This window comes from Dryobates pubescens, chromosome 2 (genome assembly GCF_014839835.1).
Source record: "Dryobates pubescens isolate bDryPub1 chromosome 2, bDryPub1.pri, whole genome shotgun sequence".
In the NCBI taxonomy this organism is placed as follows: Eukaryota; Metazoa; Chordata; class Aves; order Piciformes; family Picidae; genus Dryobates; species Dryobates pubescens.
The window spans coordinates 27,992,903-28,018,979 of NC_071613.1; the positions used below are offsets into that span (position 1 = coordinate 27,992,903).

At 46.7% G+C, this 26,077-nt stretch overlaps 1 protein-coding gene across 3 annotated transcripts in view; it reads right to left on the bottom strand.

The window, feature by feature from the left end:
* The window catches only part of NRP2 (neuropilin 2), a 90,086-nt gene that overhangs the window by 27,497 nt on the left and 36,512 nt on the right, over nt 1–26,077 (bottom strand). For all 3 annotated transcript variants that reach the window (XM_054173342.1, XM_054173334.1, XM_054173350.1), the window contains exons 7-12: nt 25,055–25,210; nt 16,756–16,900; nt 16,116–16,465; nt 14,897–15,041; nt 11,084–11,200; nt 8,465–8,617 (exon numbers count right to left, since the gene is read on the bottom strand). In XM_054173342.1, coding sequence (XP_054029317.1) covers nt 8,465–8,617; nt 11,084–11,200; nt 14,897–15,041; nt 16,116–16,465; nt 16,756–16,900; nt 25,055–25,210 — 1,066 coding nt within the window. The remainder of the gene's footprint in view (nt 1–8,464; nt 8,618–11,083; nt 11,201–14,896; nt 15,042–16,115; nt 16,466–16,755; nt 16,901–25,054; nt 25,211–26,077) is intronic.

Here is a 26,077-nt window from a genome sequence, read left to right on the forward strand (position 1 = left end):
TTGCTACAGTGGACGAGCACTACTGATGCTTCATGCCAGCATATGTAAGCTTTCCCACAGCACAAGGGGTTACCTCTGCCCCAGGACCACACCTAAGGGTCTGTTGTTTCCTTTCCCCACATCCTAGCCCACTGCAGTTGACAGGAAAAGCTGTAAGCAGCAGCTTGCCTCCTGCTTTATTTGCTCCCTCTCCAGCCTTGGAGACTAAAGCATGGCAGAGAAGCGGTGTCTGCACTGATAATGTTTGCAAAATGCACCCAAATCACCTCCAAAACCTAAACCAGAGAGACATGAACTTGGAGCCCAGTTTCTGAGCACTGAAAGACAGGTCTCACCCAGGAAACAGTAGCTGACCTCACTGCCACTCAGCAATCTGGTGACAGCCCAGTCCAAGGGAGATGTATCAGTGCTTCACAGCCACTGGCCCTATTGCAAGCTTGTCACTGCCAGAGCTGGGCTGAAACCAACCACTGTAAGCTAGACAGCTTTCTAAAATAAATTTAGGACAAGACAGTAAAAAGACTTGCCATCACCCTACTCCTGGGATGCCTGATCAAAATATTTCAAAAGCATATCCATTCCATATGAACTTTCACTGATTTTGCTGCATGAAGGACAAATCTGTCCCTGACCATCCACAAAAAGAAAGAGCAACATTTCCCAGAAATGTTTTCCAGCACCTATAAAAAGTATTTGGGCCACTTGGCACTTTATGCCGACAAAGAGTAGCAGAAAAAAAGATGAAAGCATGTTTGCCCACTGCCACTTGAGTGAATCACTTGAAAAAGTACCATGCCGTTCTCTAATGGAGGAGTGTTCTTGTGATTTACCTCTGAGTGGTTGTGGTGGAGGAAGAGATGTGGGAGATAAACAAGTAGAGGAAGGAGGAAAGGAAAAAAAAAAAAAGAGCAAGCTGTACTTCATGCCCAAGGAGTGACAAGGCATAAGAAGTCATCAAGGTCTCCTGAATTAAAATCCTCTTTTTGTAATTCACTACAAGCCTCTTCAAAGGGAAAAAAAAAAAATCAACAACAAGAAGAAAAAAACAGCAACAACAAAGAAGGTGGAAGAGTAAATCAGACTGCAATCATACAATTATCTCACAGCTGAAATGGTCTTACAGGAAAACCTTTAATAAAAGCATCAGCCAGGCTAAAGAATTATCAAATCAAGATCCTCAAATCCAAATCAGCCTTTGGTGCCAGTATCTAAGCAGCCTGATTGAGTGCAGGGCTGTGAGGCACCCTTGGATCCACACAAATTCCACAGAAACCTATGGCAATTGTGCAGCTGGACACGCACCACGATCTGGACTCCTCACTGAGACAGAGGTACCTGGTGTTGCTGCTTCTGCCACTTCAGCAAAACAGCCTGTGTGCCCCTGAGTCACATCCCTCCTGCCACGGATGACACCAACCTCCTGTTTGCTCCCATTCCCCTCAGGCTGTTAAATTAAAGAAACTCGTCAACTGCAGCCAAAACCAATGTCCCCCTTCAACCACACAGGCTCTTTCAGCCTTCCAAGCCCTGCATCTCCTGTGCTCCTTGCCCACAGAGCTCTCCAGAACCTACTGGCAGTCCTAAGGGCTGTGAGTAGGCTCTGTATTCAAGTGAACCCAGCTGCAAGTAGAAGTGGGTTTGGGTACCACGCACTCCTGGCTCCTGGTACCAGTTTGTGGAGTGGAGAGCTGAGCACAAGCAGACATGACTTTCTTGTGTCATTTAAAGATTAAATGGCTGGATCATGGCTGGTTAGACTTTCAGAAAAGACCCACGAATTCTCTGAGACTGAAGGAGCGCACTGTGGAGCTAATTGTTGGAACAGCATGCAGAAGCTCGGTGGTTCCAGTATTCACTCTGTTTGATAGAGTAAATGGAAGCCTTTGGCACAGAAAGCACCTGAAAGGCTGATTTCCTCTGCTAAAACACTTGAAGAGAGCCTTGCAGCCATGAGCTGATCAATTCTTCCAGGATCAGAAGTGCATTTTAATCTCTTTCCCAGAATTTTGCTTTGCAGCCTCTATTCTAGCTAACACAGCAGCTACATCCCCCACTGAACTGGCACTGGTAGTTCAAAGTGCTGGCTCAGAAAAGGCAAGGACAGACCTGCACAGGCATTTTAACCCACTGCTGGTTTTGCAACTGATGCTGTGGCATGAATCTCATGGAAGATTTATGGGATCATCTGGATGTAGGGGAGCCAGAGGAGCGTGAACATGCAACCATCCCCAGCCAGACGATGGCAGAGTTGCTTGTATGTGCATAGCAGTGAGTGCCAGATAAATCATCAGCCGGGTTCTGCAAACAAACCATCTGGCCAACACTGTTTCCTCTTGGCACGACTGTCCCCTCCTGCTAGCAAGCCATCTGAGAGGACATTAGGGGCAGTGGGGGATGAAACCTCGTGGATTTGGTCAGGCTGCAAGCACAAGCCATGGCAGCAGCCCTCTCTGCAAGGTCAGTCTGCCTGGGCTCAGGTCCTGCACATCTCGTCCCCTCTCCCAAGAACACTGACTTCCCTCATCAGTCTCATCAACACATCTGGAGATTTTCCAGCAAAATATGTTGGCCAGGATGTACACAAGAAATTACTGAGAATCCCTCTGCATCTCCCCTTTGCTGGATGCCAGTGAATTAGAGCTGCTGCTCTTGTGGACAATCCATGCTGAATTGCCTTCACTTACATCCCTCCAAAGGTCACCACACTCCTCTTTGTGGCACAGTTTGTTTCACAGCATGTTTTAGTGGCAGTGTCATAGCCCACTAGCAACCACCTCTTGTCTGCTAAATCCCATAGGTGACACCTCTGCTCTGGGACCTGCATGCTGCCTGCATAGCCCCATGCTACACTGACCATGCTGTATCAGAGCCAAGGGGATGTCCTATCAGGGCCTGATCCTACTGTTGTTCTGGGCCATGTGAGGAGGAGATTGCATCAGCCCTTGCCTTTCCCAGGGAGCAAATCAGCTCATATCCCCTCACGACTGCAGGGTGCTCTGCTAACAAGGGGATGGCAGATGCATGAATATGCAGATTGAAATTTGATCCTTATTATATTTTACTTTTTTTTTTTGCAAATCATGCAAATTCACCTCAAAAGGCAGCCGCCGCAATTTCAGTGACAGGCCTCTCCTCAATGACAGACTTTCATTTACGAAAGGAAATCAATCCTCCATAAAACTAATATTTATATTAGCTAGATCACCCCGTCTGCTGGAAAATCCCCTCAATTTTGATTACGTGTTAATTACCCTGCCAAGTCCTTGCCATCTCAGTCTCTAAATCAGTCTGTGAAAAGGCATAAACCCCCATATCTGTCCAGAACCAAGCCCTCTGCCTGCTCTCCAGAGTCATTCTAATGGATGGGCCATTACATCCTCTCTCTTAATTAAGCCTCACATCCTCAACAGCACGGCACACTTGTGAGTCCCACTGCCTCCCCCTTGGGAGCACAGGGAGGGCACAGTGTCCCTGACAAACCAAATGCCAATTAGAGCCTGACATTTACGCTAAGTGAGCTGCTCGCCACCGTGCTGGTCCACTGCCAGCCTGGCAGGCCCCCTGCATGTCCCTACACGGAAGGGTGTGCAGAGACTCACCTGCGCCCAGCACGCGTGCACGCACGCACCATTAAAGGCATTAACTGAGGCGGTGCTTCCGCCAGGCAGGCTGCACGTTGAAGCCTGCTGATGTGCAGGCATGGAGCACGCCCTGTGACTCACCTGCTGCAAAGTCACTGCTGCGAGGCGACTTAGCGATGCCCATGTTCAGACCTGAGAGACTGAGACTTGCTTTCCAGAGAGCACTCCAGCCCTGTTTTATAGGCAGTGTTTGTCAATGGTGTTTGGGGCCAAAAAGTGACTACAGACTCAGATTTGGGAGCAGCAAAGAAACAGGTAAGCCCCGGAAAAATGGTATCTTCTCCTCCACCTCCAGCCCCGACCAAGAAAACAAGGAGCTTTGCTGGCAGTGTGGGGACAGACCATGATCATGACTTTTCTCTCACGAAAGGCAGTATGGGCATGAAGACAGCCACAGCTTGGCCCCAGTCTGTGGGCAGGACACTCACACAGCTCAGCCAATGCTCAACAAACCTCCCATGATCTGGGTGCCAGGGTGTCCCAGATCCACCATGCCATGGGCAATCAAGGCACAAATGACTTTTTAGGGTTTGCTGTCCTCGCTGTGCAAGCAAGGGTCAAGAGAGCCACACAGAGCTTTCAGGGTAGTGGGGAGAGACAATGCTGGGGGTGCAATCTCCATCCCACAGCATGCAGCTGCTCACTCATTGCACAAAAGTGCTTGATTTTCACACCATCCCACATGTAAAACTGCTTCCTACTTCAAAGGGGACAGGATTGACCCTAGAGATCATAGTGTCCCCTCAAGGCACATGGTCAGAGAGTAAGTCTCATGAGAGTAAGTGCAGACCCAGCTCAGTCCAGCCCTGCTCCATTAACCATGAAAACCTTTCCTCTAGTTTAGACAGAGTAGGATCAGGGCCTTCAGGCAGAAGTTCTCATGAATTGCTGGAAAAATACAAAACTCGCCCTTTTAAAGATCCCATGGGAAAAACACAGGAATGGTAAAGTGTTGCCATCAGCTTAAAAACAGCTCAACATTTGTTTTCCTTACAAAATCAGCTTTTACAAAACTTCAGAGAAACATTCATCTGCTGGAAATGGTTTGAAACAAATAAACCTTTCCCTGCAGTGCCTGCAAACCAAATGAGCAGCGTTCCTGACTCTCAAAGCCAACAAGGCCATGGCCCACAACAGAAGTTCTTGGTGGGTTTTTGCAGCTCAGCTCAAGAACTATGTGGTCTGGACAGCTGCAAGGTTAACATTGCTTCCTCTTCTGTGTGCACGTACAGCTGCCAACAACTGAACAACACAGGGTTCATAATGCTGACTCTGTGTTCTCCTGAATGAGAAGCAGCATGTGGTAGAGGTGCAGACCCTAGAATGCTCTTTTAGAACCACAAGGTACTTACTTAATGACTGCAAGAAAATGAGGGAGGAAAACAAATTCCAGGTTTTCAGTGCTGGCTTATTGGCATAGCATCACTGAGAGCAATGGAACAGCACTTATCAGCTAAGAACACAACTCACCCTTTAGGATCAAGACTCCAGTGAAATTCAAAGTTGAGGTGCCCAACTTACCAACCAAGATTTATTTTCAGGTTTTAAGAAACACTGTCATTGCGTGCAGCGGGAGATGGGGGATGAAACGTCATTGAAACCTGAACTTGTTGCTCCTTGAAGCTTGCTGAGTGCAGCTAAGGGGAATCTTTCTACAGATGGGAAGCATTTGAAAATCCACAGCAAAAAATCCTGGCAATCTCTTGCAGGGGGTGGGGGATGGAAAAGGGAACAACAGTATTTTCTAGCCTTGTAAAGGACAGGGTAACAGCTGGAACCAGGCTGGATTTCTGCCAAGTTGAGCACTTTGGGTCCACTTTCACCAACAGGGTCCCCAGACGTGTAATGGGAGCCTGCAGGAGTGGACGTGGAGTTAATCCATGGTGTGAAGAGTCCAAGGAACACAGGACTAAAAAAAGAAATGCAGAGCTGCCTGAAAGAGTATCTTGGAAATAAAAATAGTGGAATGAGAGCAGTGAGTGTCTTGTCAGTCTTGAGAAGTTCTCTATGCCAAAGATGAGGAGTATTTTATGCAGCATATAAAATGAAACCAGGAGATATTGGAGGAATTCAGGTCTGTCCCTCAGCAGACTTTTCTAATCAAGAGCCTCACAGAGGATATTTCACCACGGTCATTTCCTTCCCCTTCTATCTCATGCAGACTGAGCCAGGGCTCCTCCTTTATTATTTTCTTCCTTTCTTTCCCCCCCCCCCACTTTTTTTTTTCCCCCTTCCCCCCCCCCCCCCCCCCCCCCCCATATTCACAACAAACAGAAACACATATCACATGTCTCTTAAAGGCACAGCACATTTCCTTGCTACTGTAAAGCAGCCATGGCCCCTAGCCTGGGCCAGTACCTTCAAATCAAAGAGTAAATCTGGCTCTGGTAGCTTTGAGTTCCTATTAGCTTTTGCCCTGCCCCTAAACTATGCACAGCTGCTTTTCTTCACCCAACTGCTCACTCCAGGGTGGGGAATTCACAAGCAAAGACCACCTCAAACAAGGGCTTTTCATTCCTTTCTCCCTGGAGCCCAAGGATGAATTTTCTAAGTAGAAACAAAGTGCTGGCGGCAGTGTGAGGAAAAGGCAAGGGAAGAATGGGGGAGTGTGAACCAAACAATGCTTCATTTCTATCCCTGCTGAGGGGCTGGCATTGCCTATTTTTCATGTTTCTTGAGTTGCTTTTAAAAGCTGTGTGGGGAGGAAGAAAAGCAAATAGCTATTTCCTTTTGTGCCATGTCTTCTTAATTTCTAAGAACAGGACGAAAGTGAGGCACAGCAGTGAAGCCTTTGCATGCTGGTGCCTCTGTAGCCCTGTGCTGTGTGGGCAAGGCCGTGCACAGCTGCCACTGCCCAAACCAGCCAGGAGGCTGATCCCATGGCAGCGCCAACAACCATTCCTCAGCCTGTGCTTGGTCTCTGCTGCTGACCTCCCAACACCAAGGGCAATTCACTGCAGCCCTCTGGAACTGCTAACTCATCTTCTTCTGCCCATACAGCCTGACTTCTCAAGCAGGGTCTGAATGCCTACCTGCACCTAGTCCTTGCTTCAGTAGCTGGCACAAAACCACATCACTGAACTCAGCAGGAAAACATTCCCCCAGCTGCAGCAATCAGGGTTTGCAATTCATAACTATGAAAGAAGAAAGGGTAGAAGGGTAAAAGGCAGCACCAGCCTCTCGGGCTGTGCGCGCACGCACACGCCTGTGTGCATACAATAGTCTTCTAAGAAACTATGGCCAACTCATTGTAGGCAGACTCAGCAGAGAGGAAATGAAATGAAAAACTGAGTCTGAGTTATAAAAAAAATAAGTAATTTCTATCTTACTTACAAGGGGCTGATGTTAATTAAACATTATTACAGAGAATGAGATGGGGAGGGTTATTAAGTCTGGGGCTGGCTGTAAGTGTTCTCTCCCGTTGCCTGAGGCTCCACTGAGCTCCAGTTATTAATCTTCTAAAGCACTCAAATGTTGAAGAGATAAACACTTGAAATATGAAAATGTTTTTCTCCATAGCCGATACTGTGACCCTATGTTATGCCAAAGAATTTGTCAGATGTCCATATAGGCTGCACTTACAGCATTACCTTGTCTCTTAGAAAAATGTCATGCACCTCAGGAGCTGAAGAGAGAAATGATGTGTGCATTTGTGTGGGGGTGATTTGTGTGTGGAGATGTAGCAGATTCTCTTCATCCCATATGTTTCTGGAATACATATTTTCCTCTTTAGCACTGCCTACCAGGTGTTGGCTGCACGGCTTTCCAACTGGCTGGCAGCACTGCCAATCTGGCCAGTGCCTCTGCCAGGTGGCTAACAGGTTCGCCTGAATGTTTTCATCTCAGGACTCAACCTTACTGGGGAGAGGGTGGGGAGGAGCCCACAGCATGCACAGCTCCCTTGGTGCATGGTATGCAGATGCTGGAGTCATTTGGCATCAGGGCAGAACTGAAGACAGGTAATATCAGCCAGCTCTTCCTGGGAGAATCTTGAGTTTCATAAGCAATGACTGATGGTAAGAAGTGATGCTATGGTGACAGAGTCTAATGCTATAAGGAACCTGGCAAATATTCTTCATGCCACCCATGTCACAAAGTCAATGAGGGTAGCGAAAAGGCACTAGACCTGGGGTGAGTTCCAAGATGTGAAGCTGAAGAACTTGATCTATCAACCATACTGCCAGAGGCAGGCTGCCTTCCAACCCATGCTAGCACATCTCAGTGACATCCTCCATAAATTAGTCTCTGCCACGTTCATGTAAACCTTCCGCTTCCAAAGCACAGAAGAAAAAAGAGCAAAAGTCAAACAGCGAGAACTGGCATATTTCAGCATTCTTAGGGCTTAGATCATCCTTCACTTGGAGGAGGCTGAAATTCAGCCTATACAAGCCCAAAGTGCAGAATAGCTCAAGAGCACAGGCAATCCAAGCAACATATGGGAGGAAGAAATGCATCTCTTACAAAAGAAATACATTTTGTGGAAAAAGCATCGATTCCTACAGAGGACATTTGGGCCAGGATGTGCAACAGAGCTTGAGCTAACCTTCACAGTCACAGAGGATTCAAAGCCTCATGCCTGATTCAAAGCTATCTCAGAAGGAAAGAGTGATTCAATTGCCAGTGGTCAGTCCTATAAATAAGTAATGAACTATACACTGAAGCATCTTAAAGCTCCCACAAAAGTTCGGCTCTGCCTTCACAGCCTTCACAACTCTTGATAGCTGTGCGACAATCAGTCATACTGTTGAGACAGAGAAAGTACCACCAGCTCCCTCTTCCCTCCACAGGGAGGTATGGAATCCATATGGTATTAATCATCTTACCAGGCACAGTCTCAGCACTTGGTTCAGAATTGCCAGTCCAGGTGCTTGTAGGCTGAAAAGACCACGTATAACCCGTTCCAAAGTCATGTGACCAACCACAGAGGTCTTCAGGGAGATCAAAGTTGCAGTTGAAGTTTGCAGGGAGGTGGAAATCTTATAAAAGGAAATAGAAGCAAAATAAAGTTGGATTAAAAATTGAAGAGTTGCTATTTAAAACCATCTCAAAACTAAAATAGCTTGCAAACCATAAATACTGAAGAAAGCACGAAATCTCACTCACACTGATGCTTTTAACCTATCTCACATTTCGTCGGCTCCATGGATCAACCTTAAGTTCTGCATCATCAAAATGCTCACACCATGTCCTGTGGCTAATCCACCAAACTAAGCAAATATAAAAGCAAGTACCAAATGCTTCCAGACTCTAATCAGCACCTTCTTTTCATCCCCTAGAGCAGTCAAATATTAAATGCCTTCTTAAATGTCAGGGAAGAGTGCTTCCTGAGTGCCCTATGTTCACCAGTTCCTGCTCTGGCTCTAAAAGGAGAATCTCAAGTGCTCCAGAAACCTGGGTCCTGAGTGACAGGTCTAGCCACTTGCACCAGACGGGAGCTGTCTGTCAACATGGGGAGCTGCCACTCACCACTTTCTTATCTTCTCATGGAAGTGCTACCAGGGGAAACACGGGGCCATCATGAGCTCAAGCTTTTGGATTCTGAGTGAGAGAAGCCAGTCTCTATTTCTAGCTCTGCTATGGACTCACCACATGGTCTTTGGGCGAGCCAGTTAACTTTTCATCTGTGAAACAGGAGCAGAGCTAATTCCCCTGTGTCAACAGCTTTAAAAACTCTGGAGAGCCTTCCTGCAGAGACAGGTTTGTATGCAGGAGGACACATGGCAGGGACTGCATTTAGCAGTGAAGCATCTTCTGTCTTCTTTGGTCAAAGAAGCAGCCATAAGTCATAGAGACTTCAGAAATGGTCTGAGACCATCTCAAGTACTCAGATGACACGCACACAGAGCCCAATTATAGGCCAAGCTGTTCCTGAGCAAAGAGGAAGTTTTAAATCAGAGTGCCCGCAAAGTGAGCAGTAGCTAGAAGGAGGTGAGTGACTCAAGCAACAGGCATCACGGGAACTTTGCTGCAAGGAGCAGAGGGCTTTCTTTACATGTTCCCACTCCAAAATAAAATAATGCAGATCATGGATCCTTTTATTCCAATCTGTTCTCATACCCCAGAGAGCAGCATTGTTTCTGTTTGGCTGCCATAAATCTGATTGTCCAGAGAAATACACTCATTGTTTATGGAGTATGAGAATGAAAATTGTTGCTAAATCTGAGTGAAGAGGAGGGGGAGGCTGTTTTCACACTCCACAGCACACTCTATTTGCTCTCTTGCCCTGGACTGCACCCAGGAATCATGTTGTTACAGAGTCTATTACTGCCCTGAATTTCCTCTCAGCAGTTTCCCAAGTGCCTCAATGGCAGCAGGGTTGCACAGGCATATCACCGAAGCAAAAAACTGAGAATCAGGCCCTTTGAGTTACTTCTTCAGCGGAACTGTGTTATGTCAGAATCCCAATGGGAGGTGTGAAAAAGCCAATTAATGTTCTTTTGATTATTTTTTTTTTTTGTTATTTTAAAACCCATTCTTTTTTTCTCTGAGACTGGAAGCCCAAGTGACAGAAGACCCAGGAGCTATCTCAAAGGATAGCTTTTCCTTTTGTAAATGCCTCAGCCCAGTGCTGAGGCCCCTGCTGTCACACCCAGAGGCACGCATCTCCTGTACACTGCACTGTACAGCTAACCCTGCACAGCCCTACCAAACCCTCTCCCCTTAGTCTGGACAAGGTTTAGATGCTCACATCTCAATTTCAAGGAGCAGAATATGACATCTGAGGCTGAGAAAATTAGTCCTCTCCAGCACTGTCTCTTAACAAGCACAGCATGTAGTCTAAAGCAGCATTCAGTCTCTTCCATAGTCAGAAGAGGAAAGCAAGCACCACGGATAAAAAAAATGTTCCCTGTACATTTGACAGCCATCTAAGACTGGAATGATGAACTGCATGGAGTTAACGTTCCCTTCTCTCTGCTGCCCGCACAAGGAGCCCAGACTGTTTTCCTAAATTGTAAGCAGCTGATATTAGGGAAGATGATCCTTAACAGATAGGTGTTCAGGAAGGACATCCGCTTTCTCTGCATGTCATGATTTATTCCCAGTTGTGACCTTTGCAAAAGGAGCCCTGTGTACTAGGCATTCTGAATCTCTCCCCCGAATCACCTTCTGAAGTTATGACAACCAGATAAAGGGATTTGGAATGGAGGTTTTTCTAAACAGGGCATGAAGTTTCCCCAGGTCACATAAAGAAGCTGAGACAGCAGCTCTTCAAGCCTTGTACCCAAGGGATTGAATTAGCTGCTATCTCTTGTTCCTGCATCTTCTTTGATATAACCTACCAGATTTTGGTGCCATTTTTTTTTCCCTATCACTAATAATATTACTTTAATCTTTCCAGGAATCAGTCCCATATATGGGAGAGCTAATGGGAAGATAAGAGCATTTGCTTAGCTCTTGACCCATCATTTATTGACATAAAGATGTGCTGCTCTGATACATACCCTCCTCTTCTCCACAGCTATCACCACACTCAGTTGCCTCTTCATCAGTTGGGTATGGGGTAGTGGTCTCTTCGCTCTTCAAAGTGGGTACCAGTGTCTCTGCAGTGGGCTTCACATCTGAAAAGAATGTAGAGATGCTATTTGTAATAGAGAACCCAAAAAGGACAGGTAGGGGGGGAAGAGGGCAAAAAAATCTTTTATTCATGTTTTTATAATGACAGAAAGAGACCGAACAAGAATATCACGTAATTTCCACATGCTACAAATGTCAGCATGGTTTGAACTGCAAGTGAACTGGCTGTTTCCATATGGGAGTTCCTTTGATTTAGAGTTCCCATTGGACAAAGCTCTCCTCTAGATGTAGACGCTACTTTTCCTCTTAATTTTTTAATCTACGCTAATGTTGGCAATCTGCTTAACTGTCATTACTGGATAAGAAAGATCACAGGCAGAACGTCTTTTTCTTTCATAAAGGCATATGACATGTTAAAAAAACACACACAACATTCCCACCAATTGTGCCAATTTATAAAACAAGTCACTCAAACCCACAAATTATGTAACTGCAAACAGACCCTAGTGCGCACTGGCTCACTGCAGAAAGCATCTGGTTTCACACTCCAGGCTCCTGACTGTGCTTTCAAAGGGTCTCTGTCCAATTTCCCTCTCTCCAACAAGGCTAGCATGAAACAAGTTCTAAGCAGGTGTCAGGGGAAATTTAAGCAAGAAAGGGAAGGATATTAAGATCAACAGTAAATGACAGTAGGTTCCAGCAGTCTCTCTTTTTATGGGTGCATTAACTGGAGTACAGCAGGCTTGATTCATTCCACTTTTAAAAAGAGGCTGCTTGCTCAGTTATGTGTGATTGTGTTTCTTTGTCGGCACCCTTCAGGATATCATTTAATAAAGCCAGAAGCAGGAGGAAATGGCTAAATACATTGAATATTTTCCACAGGCTCCTTTCTACCCTTTTAATTTTCCTGTTATTAACCATGTTGCACATAAATTCTCAGGTTTTTTGTTTTGTTTTGTTTTGTTTTGTTGTTTTTCCTCTTTTTTTTTTTCCTTTTTCCCTCCCCTTCTCCCAGTGGCTGTGTTTTGTTCAGGATAAAATACCAAATAACCTCAAAGTCTTTTAATTTGTAAGTTCAAACTTGTTACAACCCCATAAAACTCCAAAAGCAACCAAGAAGCAAATTGCAAGCAGCCAGGCACAGAAAAATGTGATAAAGAAAAGCCAAGCAGCAGGTGAAGGCAACATATCAAAAGCTGTGAGTTATTTAGAGCTGGTACATTTTTTTAGGTTGTTGTTCTTGTATACTGAGATTTATAGCTGAAATGTGACAATGTGGAAGGACCTTGAAAGCCAAGCCCCATACGGGGGACAGATGCTGAGCGGATGTAAATCAACACTGTTTCATTGCTCTGGACAGGCCGCAGAAATACAGCTTGAAAAATCAGTTACCATGGCAGAGCTGCAACACTATGGTTAGAAGAGAGAATGAAAACAGCAGGGAGGACAACATGATGGGTGAAACAGAAAGTGAAAGAGAGAGGTCTTGCTTGCTTTCTCTCTCCCTGGCCTGGCAAGTGTCTTCTGCAACTGGTGGTAACTGCTGATCAAAATGCAAAGTCACTGAGCAATTGAAACCAGATGTTTGGAACTTCAAAGGAGAGAAAAACAGCTGCAAGTGAACATTCATCAATCTCCACTCTTCAGAGGAAAAATTCTGGCAGGTCTTTGAAAGAAGCCAGTTGCTGACTGCCTGTTTCCCCATTTTTCAGTTACTAGCCAACTAGTTTGTAAGACCAGTTGCTGCTAAGTTACCTGTTTGACTCAGTAATTAAAAGGCTCATTGCTGATAAGAAATAGAAACATCTGGGCAGGGTACACATGGACTTAGGCCCTCACTTGAAAATACTTCCAGTCAGCTTGTTTTAATCCATCTCTTAAATCTTGTTCCAAAGTAAGTGCAACTGCCTGAGTTTTCACAGCCAGTTGTGTCAGGTGCCTGGGTCCTTCCAGCAAAGGAGGGCTGTATCTTGGTGTTGTCAAGCACTGCTGCATGTAGCCAAGCCTGGATTTAGCATGCAGATAATGCCATGGGCTATCTCTGCTCCCCAGGTTGCATCAGGGATATAAATGCTTTTTACAACATGGTGAATCCACAAGATTACAAGCCTTGCTCTGATTACAAAGCCAAATGCCTGTAGATCAATAAAGCTACAAATATTTATGACTTGGCAGTTGAGTTTTAAGCATTACAGTGTGCAAATGATTAGACAGCCACACTGGGAAATGACCATAAAGCACCCTGCCTGCAAAAAACATGGTCTGTTGCTGCTGATATTGAAACTGAGCATGGGCATAGCTCTAAAAGAAAAACAGGACTAAAAATAGCACCAGAAGTTGAGAATGCCAGTTTCCTCTTATTCTCTATTTAGAGGAGAGCAATGGAAGGGCTGACATGTACATGGTTGGCAGTCTTGTGTGACTGTCTCCCTTTACAGCAGTGATGCAGGGATGTGATGCACCAGCCTGCAGAGAACTGACAGCTGGAGACCCCCAGGAGCTGTGGGAAGCAATGATGGGGGAGCTGCCCAACATCTTCTGCACACAGCCTCAGCTCCCACTTCTTGCATGAAAGCCATGGCATATGCTTCTCCTGCAGCATCCCAGAGATGTTGTAAGATTTAAATTAAGATTTAATCTTGATTTAAAGTTTAGGTACAATGGATTCCCAGTCCAAAAGGAGATTTGCCTTTGACTGCACAGTTGACAAATGATCATTATTAATTGCATGTATGTGTGCTGAGTGATTTGCTGTTAAGTGTTTGTAATACATCTCACAGCACATCACAGGAAGAAAGGGTAGTAAAGACTCCATAAAGGGATGAAAGAAAGCTCTGTGTCTCTTAAGTTTATAAAACGGAAATCATGTGTCTTTATCACTGACATCTGGACACCAGATTCAGATTTAAGCAGATTATTAAAAAATAGATTAAAAAAGGGACAACTAGCCCTTGGCACTGAAAAGCTAGCATCAGAACCAATGAGCTGTTCGGTGCATTTTTTGCTTTGGGGGATGAAACTATGAAGCAGTCAATTACTAGAGCTTCAGAGGGCCAGAAACACAACTTCTACTGATCCTAGTGAGTGTGTTAGAACAGTTTCCACTTCTACATTACAAACAATGGTGGCTGCAAGGCATAACACTTGTGAAAAACAGGTGGGTAAATGTGAACAAACTTCCCTGGATGCTGTAGAGTGAATTTTAGAGGTGATGTAGAGGTAAAAGCCCCAAACTGTCTGCAAAAGGATTTCCACACAGGGTTCAATAAGAGAGGGTAGTTTTTTTACAGCAAAGACTTATTCTGGCAGCATAAGATACCTGTACTGGTCATCACACCTCTCTTCTGCACCTCTGCTTCTCTTCCTATGTTTTGTTTTATCTGTTTGGATTAAAAAGCTCAAATGTTATCTAACCTGCACAACACTCATATAAATGATCTAAAAGGAGAAGACAGCCAGGGATAAATCTTGCATGCAGCATTGTGTAAAACTTGGATTTGGGTCCAAACATTGCTACCGCATCACACATCAAGGCAAGTATTTTTTAAGATGGAAGTTAAAAGATGGAGTCAGGCTGCATCACAGGTTCTGCCTTCATGGTTGCAGTTTTCCTGTCACAGCACAGCCCTGAGGTGGGACAGGGCAGGAAGAGAAATAACCTTAACACTTGCATCTCGATGGTGTAGTGCTTGCAGTGGTCCCAGGAGAACCAGTGGGCAGAGTCACAGCGGGGCTCCTACCTGTCCAGTCACAGCCTAGCACCTCCAGGCGCATTCCTATTCCTGCTGGGGACCACCTCTCTGGGTGTACTCGGATGTACTGGGCAGGAACAGGGTCAAACCTCCGGACTTCAGGGATATCGTAGTGGATGTTGCCTTCAAAGAGCTAGAGAGAGAGAGAGATAGAAAGGGAAATGGTGTGTGCATCCCACATGCTCTCCCACCAGACCTAGTAATTTGGGTCTGGCAGGATGCAGCCACAGTTTAGCTGTCCAACTGCGGGCCATCAAGTCCAGCTGAGCAGAAACTGGGCTGCTCCTCCTCAGTTTCAAGTGGACCAGATAGGCTGTTTCTAAGAAACTTGCACAATATCTCTTGGTCTCTGCTCTATATCCAAGGGTCAGATTCTGATTGAGGCCCCACAGGGGACGCCTGGGGAATATCGACTAACTTCACATATAAATAAGATCAGATTTGCCCTTTGGCAAACAAATAAGCTACTACATGTTCTAGGACAGTGTAAATGATCAGTTTTTCTCACAGTCCAAGTAGTGCTGCTTTTCAGATTATGTACATGAACTCAAGTCTGTGGGGAATAAACAGAGGGCTATAGATAGCATCAGGCTTTCTAAGATTCATTTGTAGGATCACAAAAAATATAACCTATGCAAATTTTCAGAAGCAGATGAGTGTGTATGAAAACAGAACAGGCAGTAGCAGAGAATCTATTTATTCCTCAAGCCTCCTGCCACTCTCATACGGCTGAGCAGGAAGATTATGGGAAGCTTCAATGATCTGGGGAAAGCACAGGGAATGTCAAGGTCACGCCACTGTGGCAAAAGGGACTTCAGCTATAGCAAATTTCTCAAAGAGAAGTTATAATTCATCTTCCTCTTCCAGAGGGTGCAAGTCAAGTTTGTGTCAAATGTCATCAAATCCATCATCTTGTGGGTTCTGACCTGCAGAAGCTGGGAGGACCAGAAGGTGATGTCCACATCCGCAGGCCTAGTCTACAATAAAATATGAAGGGAAATTGCCATCCATGGGGCAAGGTGGAACCTGCAGCTCCCAATACAATTTAGGAGCAGGACCAGGGGACACAACTTGGGATTTCATAGTGACAACCCAAACTCCCAAGGTCTCTGTAGGAAAAGAAAGCAAATTTTCCAAGACCTCATCAGGAAGACTGAAGACAGCCAGAAACATATCTCATTTTGCAGCTGCTCCAGGCAGTGCCTACCTTGGCTTGCATTGTTTTGGGGTCCTGGATGAACTCCCAGTCCTTTCCATTCATGCTGTAGGCCACCTTAAATTTCTTTACAAAGGAGCGGGATTCAGTGGTGGTCACGCTGTCTCCTCCACGAGCTCCTTGGATAATGACACCTTTTATATTCTTTGGGATGCCAAGGTCCACCTGCAGCCACTCCTCCCCAGGCTGGGCCTGGGGGATGCGGGGAAACCAGCCTGAGCGGCTGCTCACCAGCCGGGCCATGCTGGGAGACCAGTCGTAGCCTCTGATAGAAGAGGCGGAGATCTGAGAGTCAGGGATGAGGCCAGAAAGCATTCCCAGCAAGTTGGAGCAGGGTGCATCTGTAAGAAAGGAAAGGGCATGAACAGATGGGGTGGCTGAAAGGATTGCTGGTGGTTTTCCCCAGGTTTAAGCAGTGGGCACTAAATTAGCACCAGCACTGGGTGCTTCTCTCTTGCCTCCAGGGACTGGGTGCCTGTCCTCCCAGGCACAACCCTTGGTATGGGTGCCTCCACAGTGTCACTGTTCCCACCTCAAGCAGCCATGACAGCTGCAGGGGACAGCACCCCAGGACAGGTTGTCAGAGGGAGAGAGAGGAGGGCTGAGGCCAAAGAGAGGAGGGGACACTCACCAGTGATACGGCAGCCGTACAGCTCCAACCTCAGGGCGATGCCGTTGTGCCAGCTCTGTGGACGGATTCGCACGAATCGTGTGAGCACTGGGCTGTGGATCTTGTTGAGAACCACCTCTGTGGCATCCTCGTTGGCCTGAAACGTCTGCAAAGAAGAGAGGACACAAATATAGTTACATTCTCTCCAGGCAGAAAGAAATAACCAGATCAACACTTGAAAATATCTCAGCAAAGAAAAAGGTTTTCTGAATAGGGCCAGGCTTTGGCCAGACCAAGCACCCAGAGGCAGGTAGGAAGAGCTGAGCCACTTACAGGATGGCATGGTAGATGGAATCACCCATCAGGCAAGAGACCCAGTACGTCTGCCTCTCATGGGACACCATAGCAGCTTGGACTATCAGGTCATAGCTGCTTTCAAACTCACACCCAAACCTAGAGCCACTCCAATGCAAAAGGCTGCATGTCCCTGAATGCTGCATGAGATCTTGTCTCCCCTCTGCAAGTAAACGGGCTGATGTCCTGACATATTCTCTCACCAAGCTCTGCTGAGGAGTATCATGTGCAAACAGTGGCGGGAGCAGGAGGATGTCACCTCTGCCTGGGGCGACAAGCTGCTGTCCCAGCCAGCTCCTTGCCCCTGCCTCTCCTGCTTACATGTAGCCTGCCACACAGAGACAGCTTTTTGGAAGAGTTTACGATCCAACATGATATGAGAGGACTGCTGCCTTACCAGATGGCCATAATCAATAACTACCAGATGGATGTTAGATCCAGCCCTCCTGCCCATTATTTTAACAGGCTGGACAAAGACTGGATACTTGTGTTTCTGTTTGAGGCTGCAGAGACAGTAGGGAACAAAAAGGGGGGAAAGGAAATACCCAATCTGTGGGTAATTTTCAACTATTTCTCTGCTCACAGCATAAAGCAGCAAAGCTCACAGATCAAGGGTGTGAGCATCGCCCATTTTCCCTCTCAGGACAGGACTAGGGCGTTCTCTGCTCTCAGCCATGAGCTGTGGCATCTGCACTGATCTGTTGGGTGGGCTTTTCTGCAGGCTCCTACCCTGCATATGCTGTGCAAAGCACAGCAGCTCCCACTAAGTATATCTCAGAGCAAAGCAGGAGGGTGTAATCTCTGGCACCAATCTCCTTCTGGCTGAGGTGAGAGTCAAACAATTCAACTGCAGATCCTTGCAACCCAGGACAGAATAAGGGATGAGCCTACATCCTGGCCTTTTGCCTTGAAAAACAGTTAAAAAGTGTTTTATAAACCTTCAATCACTCTAGACCTGCAGACAGCACATGTCATTGTTCTTCTCCCAGGATCCAGCAAGCCAGGGCATGCAGAGGGTATTTGCAGAGGGCCAGTGGCCATTTGCAGCAGCACAACCAACTCCAGGATGTCCCTGCACATCTCCATCTGGCCCAGGATGGTGGCAGGATACAACCACCACACAGAGAGCCTTGGTTGCAAATCTAGCATTTGGAGTTGATGTGAACTTGAGCAGAAACACTAATCTGGAGAATATATATCATGCTGCTACCGTTTAGCAACACAGCATGGCTTATGTGTTTTTAATATCCTATTTTATCCTGTCTGACCCTGCTTCCCAGCATTTTCCTTGCTCAGCAGCCACCAAATACCCTTCCTTCCAGCAGGAGGGCTGTAAGAAGAGTGGTTACCATGAAACACTCTCCAGGCACACACGTGTGTGCGTGTGTGTATTTTGTAACCCTGTGAGAACACACACAGAGGCTGAAAGGATACATTTCCACACCACAGCAAAGCCTCCAGCTTTGTGTCAACACAGAAGCTGACACACAACACCTTACCTCTGAACCCAACACCACAACAGGAAATGTTTATCTGAGCTGGTGAACTATTTTAGTATGAGGGGCAGCATTTCGGGTCAGCCCAGAAGTCCCTCTGTCCCAGAGGGTCGCTCCTGATGGTGGCCCCAGCAGATGCCCAGGGCCAACAAGCCCATTGAAGCCTTTCTCCTGGCAATCTCTCTTTGCTTCTCAGAATCAGCAGTTTGAAGACTCCATGAGCCAAAGGTTGCATATGGACCAGCATGTTTAACAGTCACTGACAAGGTTTGCTGCTCTTTTTGATTTAACATATTTCCAGTTTTGTTCTTTTCTAGCTCACTTCACACATATGAATATCAGGGGCCAGAATCCAAATTTACACCAGCATCATTTGTTGATGACTTCTGCAAAGTCAAGCTTGACAGAAAGCAGAAGCAGGACTGAGCCCCAAAACCTTATCACTACCACATGAATTGCTTAAAGCATCTTTTACACCACCTTAGTCCCAACCATGCTTCCAAGGACAGGAACCTCAGTTGGATTTGGGGATTAGTAATTTCCCCAGACTAGATCACATTCAACAAGCTACAGAACTCTGACCATAACTTTAACACTCCAGACTGCCAGTTTATGAGGTCAGAAACAGCACCTGACTTCCAGCTCTAGTATCAGCTGTGTTGCCAGGATCTGCTCCAGTAAATCCTCTTTCTGAATAGCCCTACATCATCATAGAAAGTCATTGCTTCACCCCCTGTTCAGTGTAATAGAAAGAGGCCATTTTCAGAGGACAGGTGTTTAGTGCTATTAGAGAAGTAAGGTCCTTCTGTGTGCATCTTTCTTTCATGAGCCTGCAGGTCTTGATGCTGCAGACCAGGGCCTGCTCCCAAGTGTATGGTTTCTCTGCACTGAAAATGCTGACCCCAGAGCCCAAGCACAGTGTGGAAAGAGTCCCACGGACTTGAACAGGCTCTACATCCTGCCTCAAATTAGCACTCAAGGAATAGGAAGAACTAGCAGGAAAATGTGTGAAATTGGAAGCGCCAAGAAAGCAAAGATTTCTTCCCCCTTACCAAAATAGAACATTGCTATTCCTCCCATCCTATCTGTTTCCCATCCCACTCAGCACATATTTTGAGCCAAGACTTTGAATGGTGTAAATCAACATATCACCATCGAGTAGAAGAACTCACAGTAATTTACACCAGCAGGAAAAAAAAATATCTGGCTGTGGGAATTAGAGATATCCTCAGCAGAGAGCACACGTGCGCAGGCGCGTGCACACGCGCCGAAGGGTGATGGAGCCAGAAGACGAACGGGAAAACCATTAACTAATTAAAAGCACCTTCCAAGAAGCAATCAAGGGAACTAATTTTCACTGCTGCATCGGAAAGCTGCCCATCCCCTCCTTATATACTTTATGTTTACTTCCGTTTTAGTCCAGTCGGCAGGTCTACATGTAAAATTAAATTGATAATCAATGAGAGCTCACCTGCTTAATTAATTTGCTGCAGAAAGCAAGTGGTGGGAGATATGCCTAGGCTAGAGGAGAATTGGGCAAGCTTTCCACGTGCACACACTTGCAAGCTCCACAGCAACACTTACAAGTTGTATTTGTGACACATTGGAACTGCCATGGTGGGCTGGGGGTATTTCTGAAGATGCATTAGTTCCAGTGGGGATGGGAACTAGGCCAGCAGCAGTTTGGAGTGAAGGACAAGGAGACAAAAAGTGCCATTAAGTCAAAAAGGCAGCAAGTCAGGGAGAGGACAGGAGGTAACCTCTCTCCTGCTTTATTTATTGTGCATCTTGGATGCTGTGCAATTTCTTGGGGAGCTAAAGAAAGCGGCTGGAAGAGGCAGAGGAGAAGGCCAAGAATGGCAGCAGCCCTGCTTTTGTCTGTATGTATGTGTCTCTCTGGACCCACTAGATTTACTGCAGGATTATGTTACTCCCGTGGAGACAGAGCCCTGGAACAGAGCATGCTAACAGGATTAGGGCTTCAGGATTTAGACAGAGAAGCATGAAGGAGAAAAGTAGGGGAGATTATTTTCTTTGTCAGATAGGGGAGGCATAAAATAGGCCGTGTTTGATGGTGGGAGGATTCTGGCTCAAGCAGAGGGTGTATAGTTCAGTTCTGGATTTATTAAATCCAGAAACAAGGAAGTAAAATAAAAATGATACTTGGCACAGCCATCAGGGCAAGACACTGTGCTGGGCTGGGCTTGCCAGCACCGTGTCTCTGAGAGGCTCCACTCAGATCCAGGAGTCACCAGGGACGTGAGGAATGGCACTCTGTTAGCCTGCAAAAGAGATATCAGGTCCAGAAGTACAAAGCTGCAGCCTAGCTAGAAAAGCCACAGCTATAATTCTCCCCTGGTACTGCACCAAGGATGAATATGCAGGGCTGCCTTTCCCAAAGGCTGATGTCTTTGTCCTGTCTGCAAATGCAGCAGAAGTAGGCTGGGACCTGGGGATGTTTTTGGACAAATACTCTGCACTTATGGCCTTCTGGCAAGCTCTTCCTGAGTTTCTGAGATAAAGAAACTACAGGACTGAAAGCTTTTCTCTGCCTCCCTAGGTGAGCGAACACAGAAGACCTCATTAAGAACTGAAAGGACAGAGGAATGCTCCTAAGAGAATGCAAAAGGGTCTCCAAAGAGCCAGCACCAAATACCTCTGACATACCCAGTTCCATGCACAGCTGAGATACTCAGCTCTTTGCAGCAATTCAACCTGCTTTCTTGCACCTGCCTGAAATACCACCTGGGAAAGTCAGTGGATAGCAAACACAAAGCCCTCAAAGTAAGTAGGAAAGGGAAAATGCACACTTGCTGGATCTTCCTACAGGTTCTCAAAGTATACGTTTCAGTTCCATCCTCCCATTTTACACACAGAGCAATGGAGGCAGCAAGAGCACTTATCACAGTCCCAACCCACCCCAAATGCTGAAATCTGTCCCAGCCCCCAGTCCTTTACCACACCAGATGATCCCCATGAGCTGATCTCCGTGGTTACTAAAACAGAGTGGCTCAGACCATATGGGAGCTGGAACCTGAGACCTTACAAAGAAAGAAGTAGATCAGAATGGATGAGTATTTTGTTTTCTGATAAAATCCTCATAGCTGAATCTGTCTGAAGAAAATGGCCAATAATAAAAGGTCAAATCCTGCCAGGTGCTCTTTTCCTTCTTCATACATTTGCAAAATGCTAGATTAGATCTTAGTGTGCACACCAGTGTCTGGAAGATAACCTCTGGGGCCATTGACCTTGGATGACAAAGAGGAGGATGCAACAGGGAGGACAAGAACCAGAGCAACCTTCCTGGGGCAGGGGCTGTTTGGCCCTGTCCCATCTGAACATGCTGGAAGGTAGTAAAGGGCAAGTGTGGCAAACATGAAGTGGTAGCTGTTCTCCTCTCTGTTTCCATGGGGGACACAAAGATAGGTCTACACTGGTTTAGTCACTGGTTTAGCGTCTGACCCTGGTTCCATGTCCCAGACAAGGACAGAGCATCACCTCTGTTGGGAGTAGACTGCAAGGCATGGGGAAAGCCCAGCAGGACTGGGGTAGGAAGGGGAAACTGTGTGGAGCTCCTCTCCTCCTAGCTGTAGACCTGCTGCTGCCTTCCCACTTCAGAAATATAGCAGTGCTCAGCACGGAAACAGCCCAGCCAGCCTTGTCTGCTATGAGCATATATTAATCTTGTTTTCCTCTGCTTCATCCTGCCTTTCCTGTTTCCCTTGCTGTGAGTGCCAGGGCTTCAGGTCTCAAAGGTGAGCCATCACATTTTGCAGGGAAACACTCTGGCCCCACGCTCCTCTGAAACTCTCCTCTCCCTGAATGAAAGGGAAGTGGGGGGCAAAACAGAGGAAGTCAGAGCTCCCCAGCCTCTGCAGAGAGCATCATGCCCTCTCCCCACCCCTCCTGCACTCACTGGTTTGCTCTTGCTTTAGTACCCTGAGGATGATGTGTTAGCTGACCCACCTATAACATGGCAGAACTTTGCTTTTGGCCCACATAACCAACCAAAATTCAGAGCAGTGTCTGATACACCCCATATGCCTATGTGTGCATGTGCATATATATATGTGTGTGTGTATATATATATGTGTAATGTATACATGTGTGTGTATCTGCATGCATAGACAGGAATAGAGTGTCCCTGTCTGTACACCTCCTCCCCTCCCTCCCCACTCCTGATGGCACCAAATCAAGCTGCGGCAGACTTGACAAATCTATTTGGCATGGTTCGCTCTACCATTGCAGCCTGAGCCGTGCAGAGCACCGCACTGACGCAGGGAGGAATCTGCACCCTGAATATAGACATCTGGGAGCTTGCCTAATGTAGGAGCAGCAGGGATCAAAGTGGATGGGGAATGGAGGGCCAGAGCCACCCAGCACCAGGCCTGTGAGTAAGGGTCTATGCCCTGGCCCTGCTGTGGCTCAGCAGCTGGTGGCCAGTCATTTGGCTGGGAGGAAAAACAGTCAGCCGGATGCAAGGGGTAGGCGAACCACCAAAAAGCAATTACTTATCCTCCAGCCTTGGGAAGTGCTAAATTGAAACCAGAACATTGGAATGAAGTGAGACTGAAATAAAGGAGTTAAAAAGGAGAGGTTTGATGTTTCCTCTTTTCAATGAAGAGCAGAAAAAAGCTAATAGGACTGAAGGGCCAAGTCCTGGAATGCTGGCAATTCATGTGGCTATGAGACTACTTCAGGTTGACTCTGGCCGGGCTTTTTGGGTCTTGCTGGAGTGATATAAACTGGCCCACCAGCACTGAAACCAGCTATGCTGTCCTGCTCCATCCTGGTTGAAAGATCCAGGGTTTGCATGGGACTGCAAGGATGTGACATTTACTCTCCTCTGTGACTAAAACAATTCTCCAGGCCTGATTTCTACCCCAGTTAGATTCCTAAAGGTAAATTTATCACTAGTGGTTATTTGAAACATTGAACTGTGTATTTAGCCCATCTCTTTGCCCAGTGCATTGCAAATCTCCCACCTGCCTCTGCTTCCAGAAACAGTCCCAGCAAGACCTCAAACTCACCTGTTTTCACAGGGTGCCCTCAGTGAGGAGGTATAGCATCAGTTCACAGAAAGACCTGCTGTGGCCAGTGGGTACTGGGTCAGCACAGACCCTTGACACTAGCATATGGCCACCACATTAGGGTTATATGTGAGCTCTGCCATGAGCTGCAAACCCAGAGGCAGCCCACCTGAGGTCTGAAGGAGCCTGGCTGCTCCTATGGGGCGCTGGGCTGCCCTGTGCCTCCATTTCCCTATCTCTAAAATAGGACTAACACCACCTCAATGGCACACAAGGAACTTAAATGCTGCAAAAATTGGAGATATGAGAGCCTGCTAGGGGCCTCTACACAAAGAGGACTCATTCTGGGAAGGAGAGTGAATTTGAACCGTGAGACACACTTGTGGGGAAGCTGAAATCACATGGTCCGGAAGGGAAGGAAATGTCTGGATGAATCCTGGACAAGGCAGGCTACTGCATTTCATGCCAGCAGTGCTTGTGACAGCAAATGGAGGGGGTAGGTCATTTAACAGAAGTGCTGAGCAAGCTGAAATCCCTAGGACATGCACATGGGGGAGGTGTGTGGGACCCCAGCCACTGAGTTCACATGGATAAATAACGGCACATCAATGAGAAAGACCTGCAGCAGCAATGGTGGTGAGCATCACAGAACAGAGTGTTCCTGAGGTGCCCTTAACCGAAAACAACCACAAGGCAAAGGCAGGTGATAGAACAGGACCAGTCTGACACTGTGGCTGCCTTAATCTCCCTCCCATTTGGACCACCCTGAGCTTGCTTTTCCTGGCCATGCAAGCAGTACCCACAAGACTTGGAAGGGCTGAACACCCGTATTTACACTCCCTCCCCCTCACTCCCATCTGTGTGCCTCCCATAAACACCATGAGAGCGTGCAAGAGTTCCAATGGTTCAATGTACACTTGCTGACAGTGTCTGCTAGTGCAGATCCCACAGCTCTGGAAGCCTGAATTACTCCTCATTACTTATTGCTCATTTTGTTCTCTGGGATGGTGTGATCCCCTCTTAGGATTTCTGCCCTTTCATTTCCAGGCTTCAGTAACTCCCGAACTACAGTTTCATGTGATTATGTGATTTTGTGATTGTTAACCTGCATGCAGATAGGGCAATGGCCATAAAAGCTCAATGAATCTTGTACAGCAAAACACAAGCTCTGAAAGCATTTTCTCCTTCATTTACAGTCAAAGAACATACTCTCACCACCACACAAGATGCAACAGCAGCCAGGTTTTCTAAGGAATAGCATTTCCTCATTGATGTTCAGGGGAGAAAGGACTATTTCTGCTCAGAGCATCATCAGTCTTTGAGAAAAAGGGTTCCTCACAGATTAAAACGTCCAGGCCTGTAAGATAGCTCTGTTCTCTTCCCTCCCATCAGCAGCATGACTCACCAAGGTGCATGCAAAAGAGACAGAAAGGTCTTTACCTTGTGGTTTTTCCCATGTCGGTACATCATCCAGTCCTCCCCATTGGTGCTGACCTCTAGCTTGTAGGTACGGACATAGTAGCCGTTCTGGGTTTCTCTGGAGATGGCACCCTGTGTGGCAATGGCTGTGAGTACAGTTAGGAAGTGGAGGTCCACCTTTCCAGGGGAAAAAGGCACAAGAGAGAGAATAATGATCACTTGAGAGCTCAGGCTGGATAGATAGCTCCTCCTCGGTCTCTGAAAAATGGAAAGATGTGAATTTGCTCTGTCTCATCCCACTTGTGGGCCTGCCTTTAAACAGGCACAAACTCCCCAGGCTGTGTTCAGCAGGTAGGACCATCGGACTAAAGTAATGAAGGATTTTGATTCCTGTCCATAAGAGACCATCACAAAGACTCTTTCTGCCTCGGACCAAGTAACAAGTTTTGTACAGAAGCTCACATCCATTAAAGCAGGAGAGAGGTTGACTTTTTCCATGTAAAATACAAGCATGATGTCCAATTAGCAAATGCTGCTGTTTTCCCTGGCTGTGGGTTTTGTTTTTTACAACATGGGTTGAGAAAGGTCAGCAGAGCTGGCTTGGTAACACTGCCATGAATGAAGAATGAGATGTCTGCTAGAGGCAATGACATTCACCATCTCCCATTCCTACTGCCCTTTAGCAAGCAGTGTCTCACAGCAATGTGACACAGCTGGAAGCCCTGTGTGGACAGAGACTGCAGCTCTAACCAGCTCCCAGGGAAAGCCTTTGCTCTGTCGGCCTCCTGCGTGACATTAGCCCGCTCGTGCTCCTTACATCATTGATAAGTGTTATTCTAGCTTTTTTTTCCATGAGCCCCCTGAGGACTTTGGTCCACAGGCCAGTGTCAGAGTCAGTGGCCCTTGTAAGTGGCAGAGGTCCCTCAGCCTTTGTGAGTATGCTGGAAAGCCCATCAGGGTTTTGGACAGGAAGGGGGGGGGCGGGGCAGAGAGGGACAGGGGGCCAAGTCAGCCCTCATGCAGGCATGCTAATGGGAGAGCCAG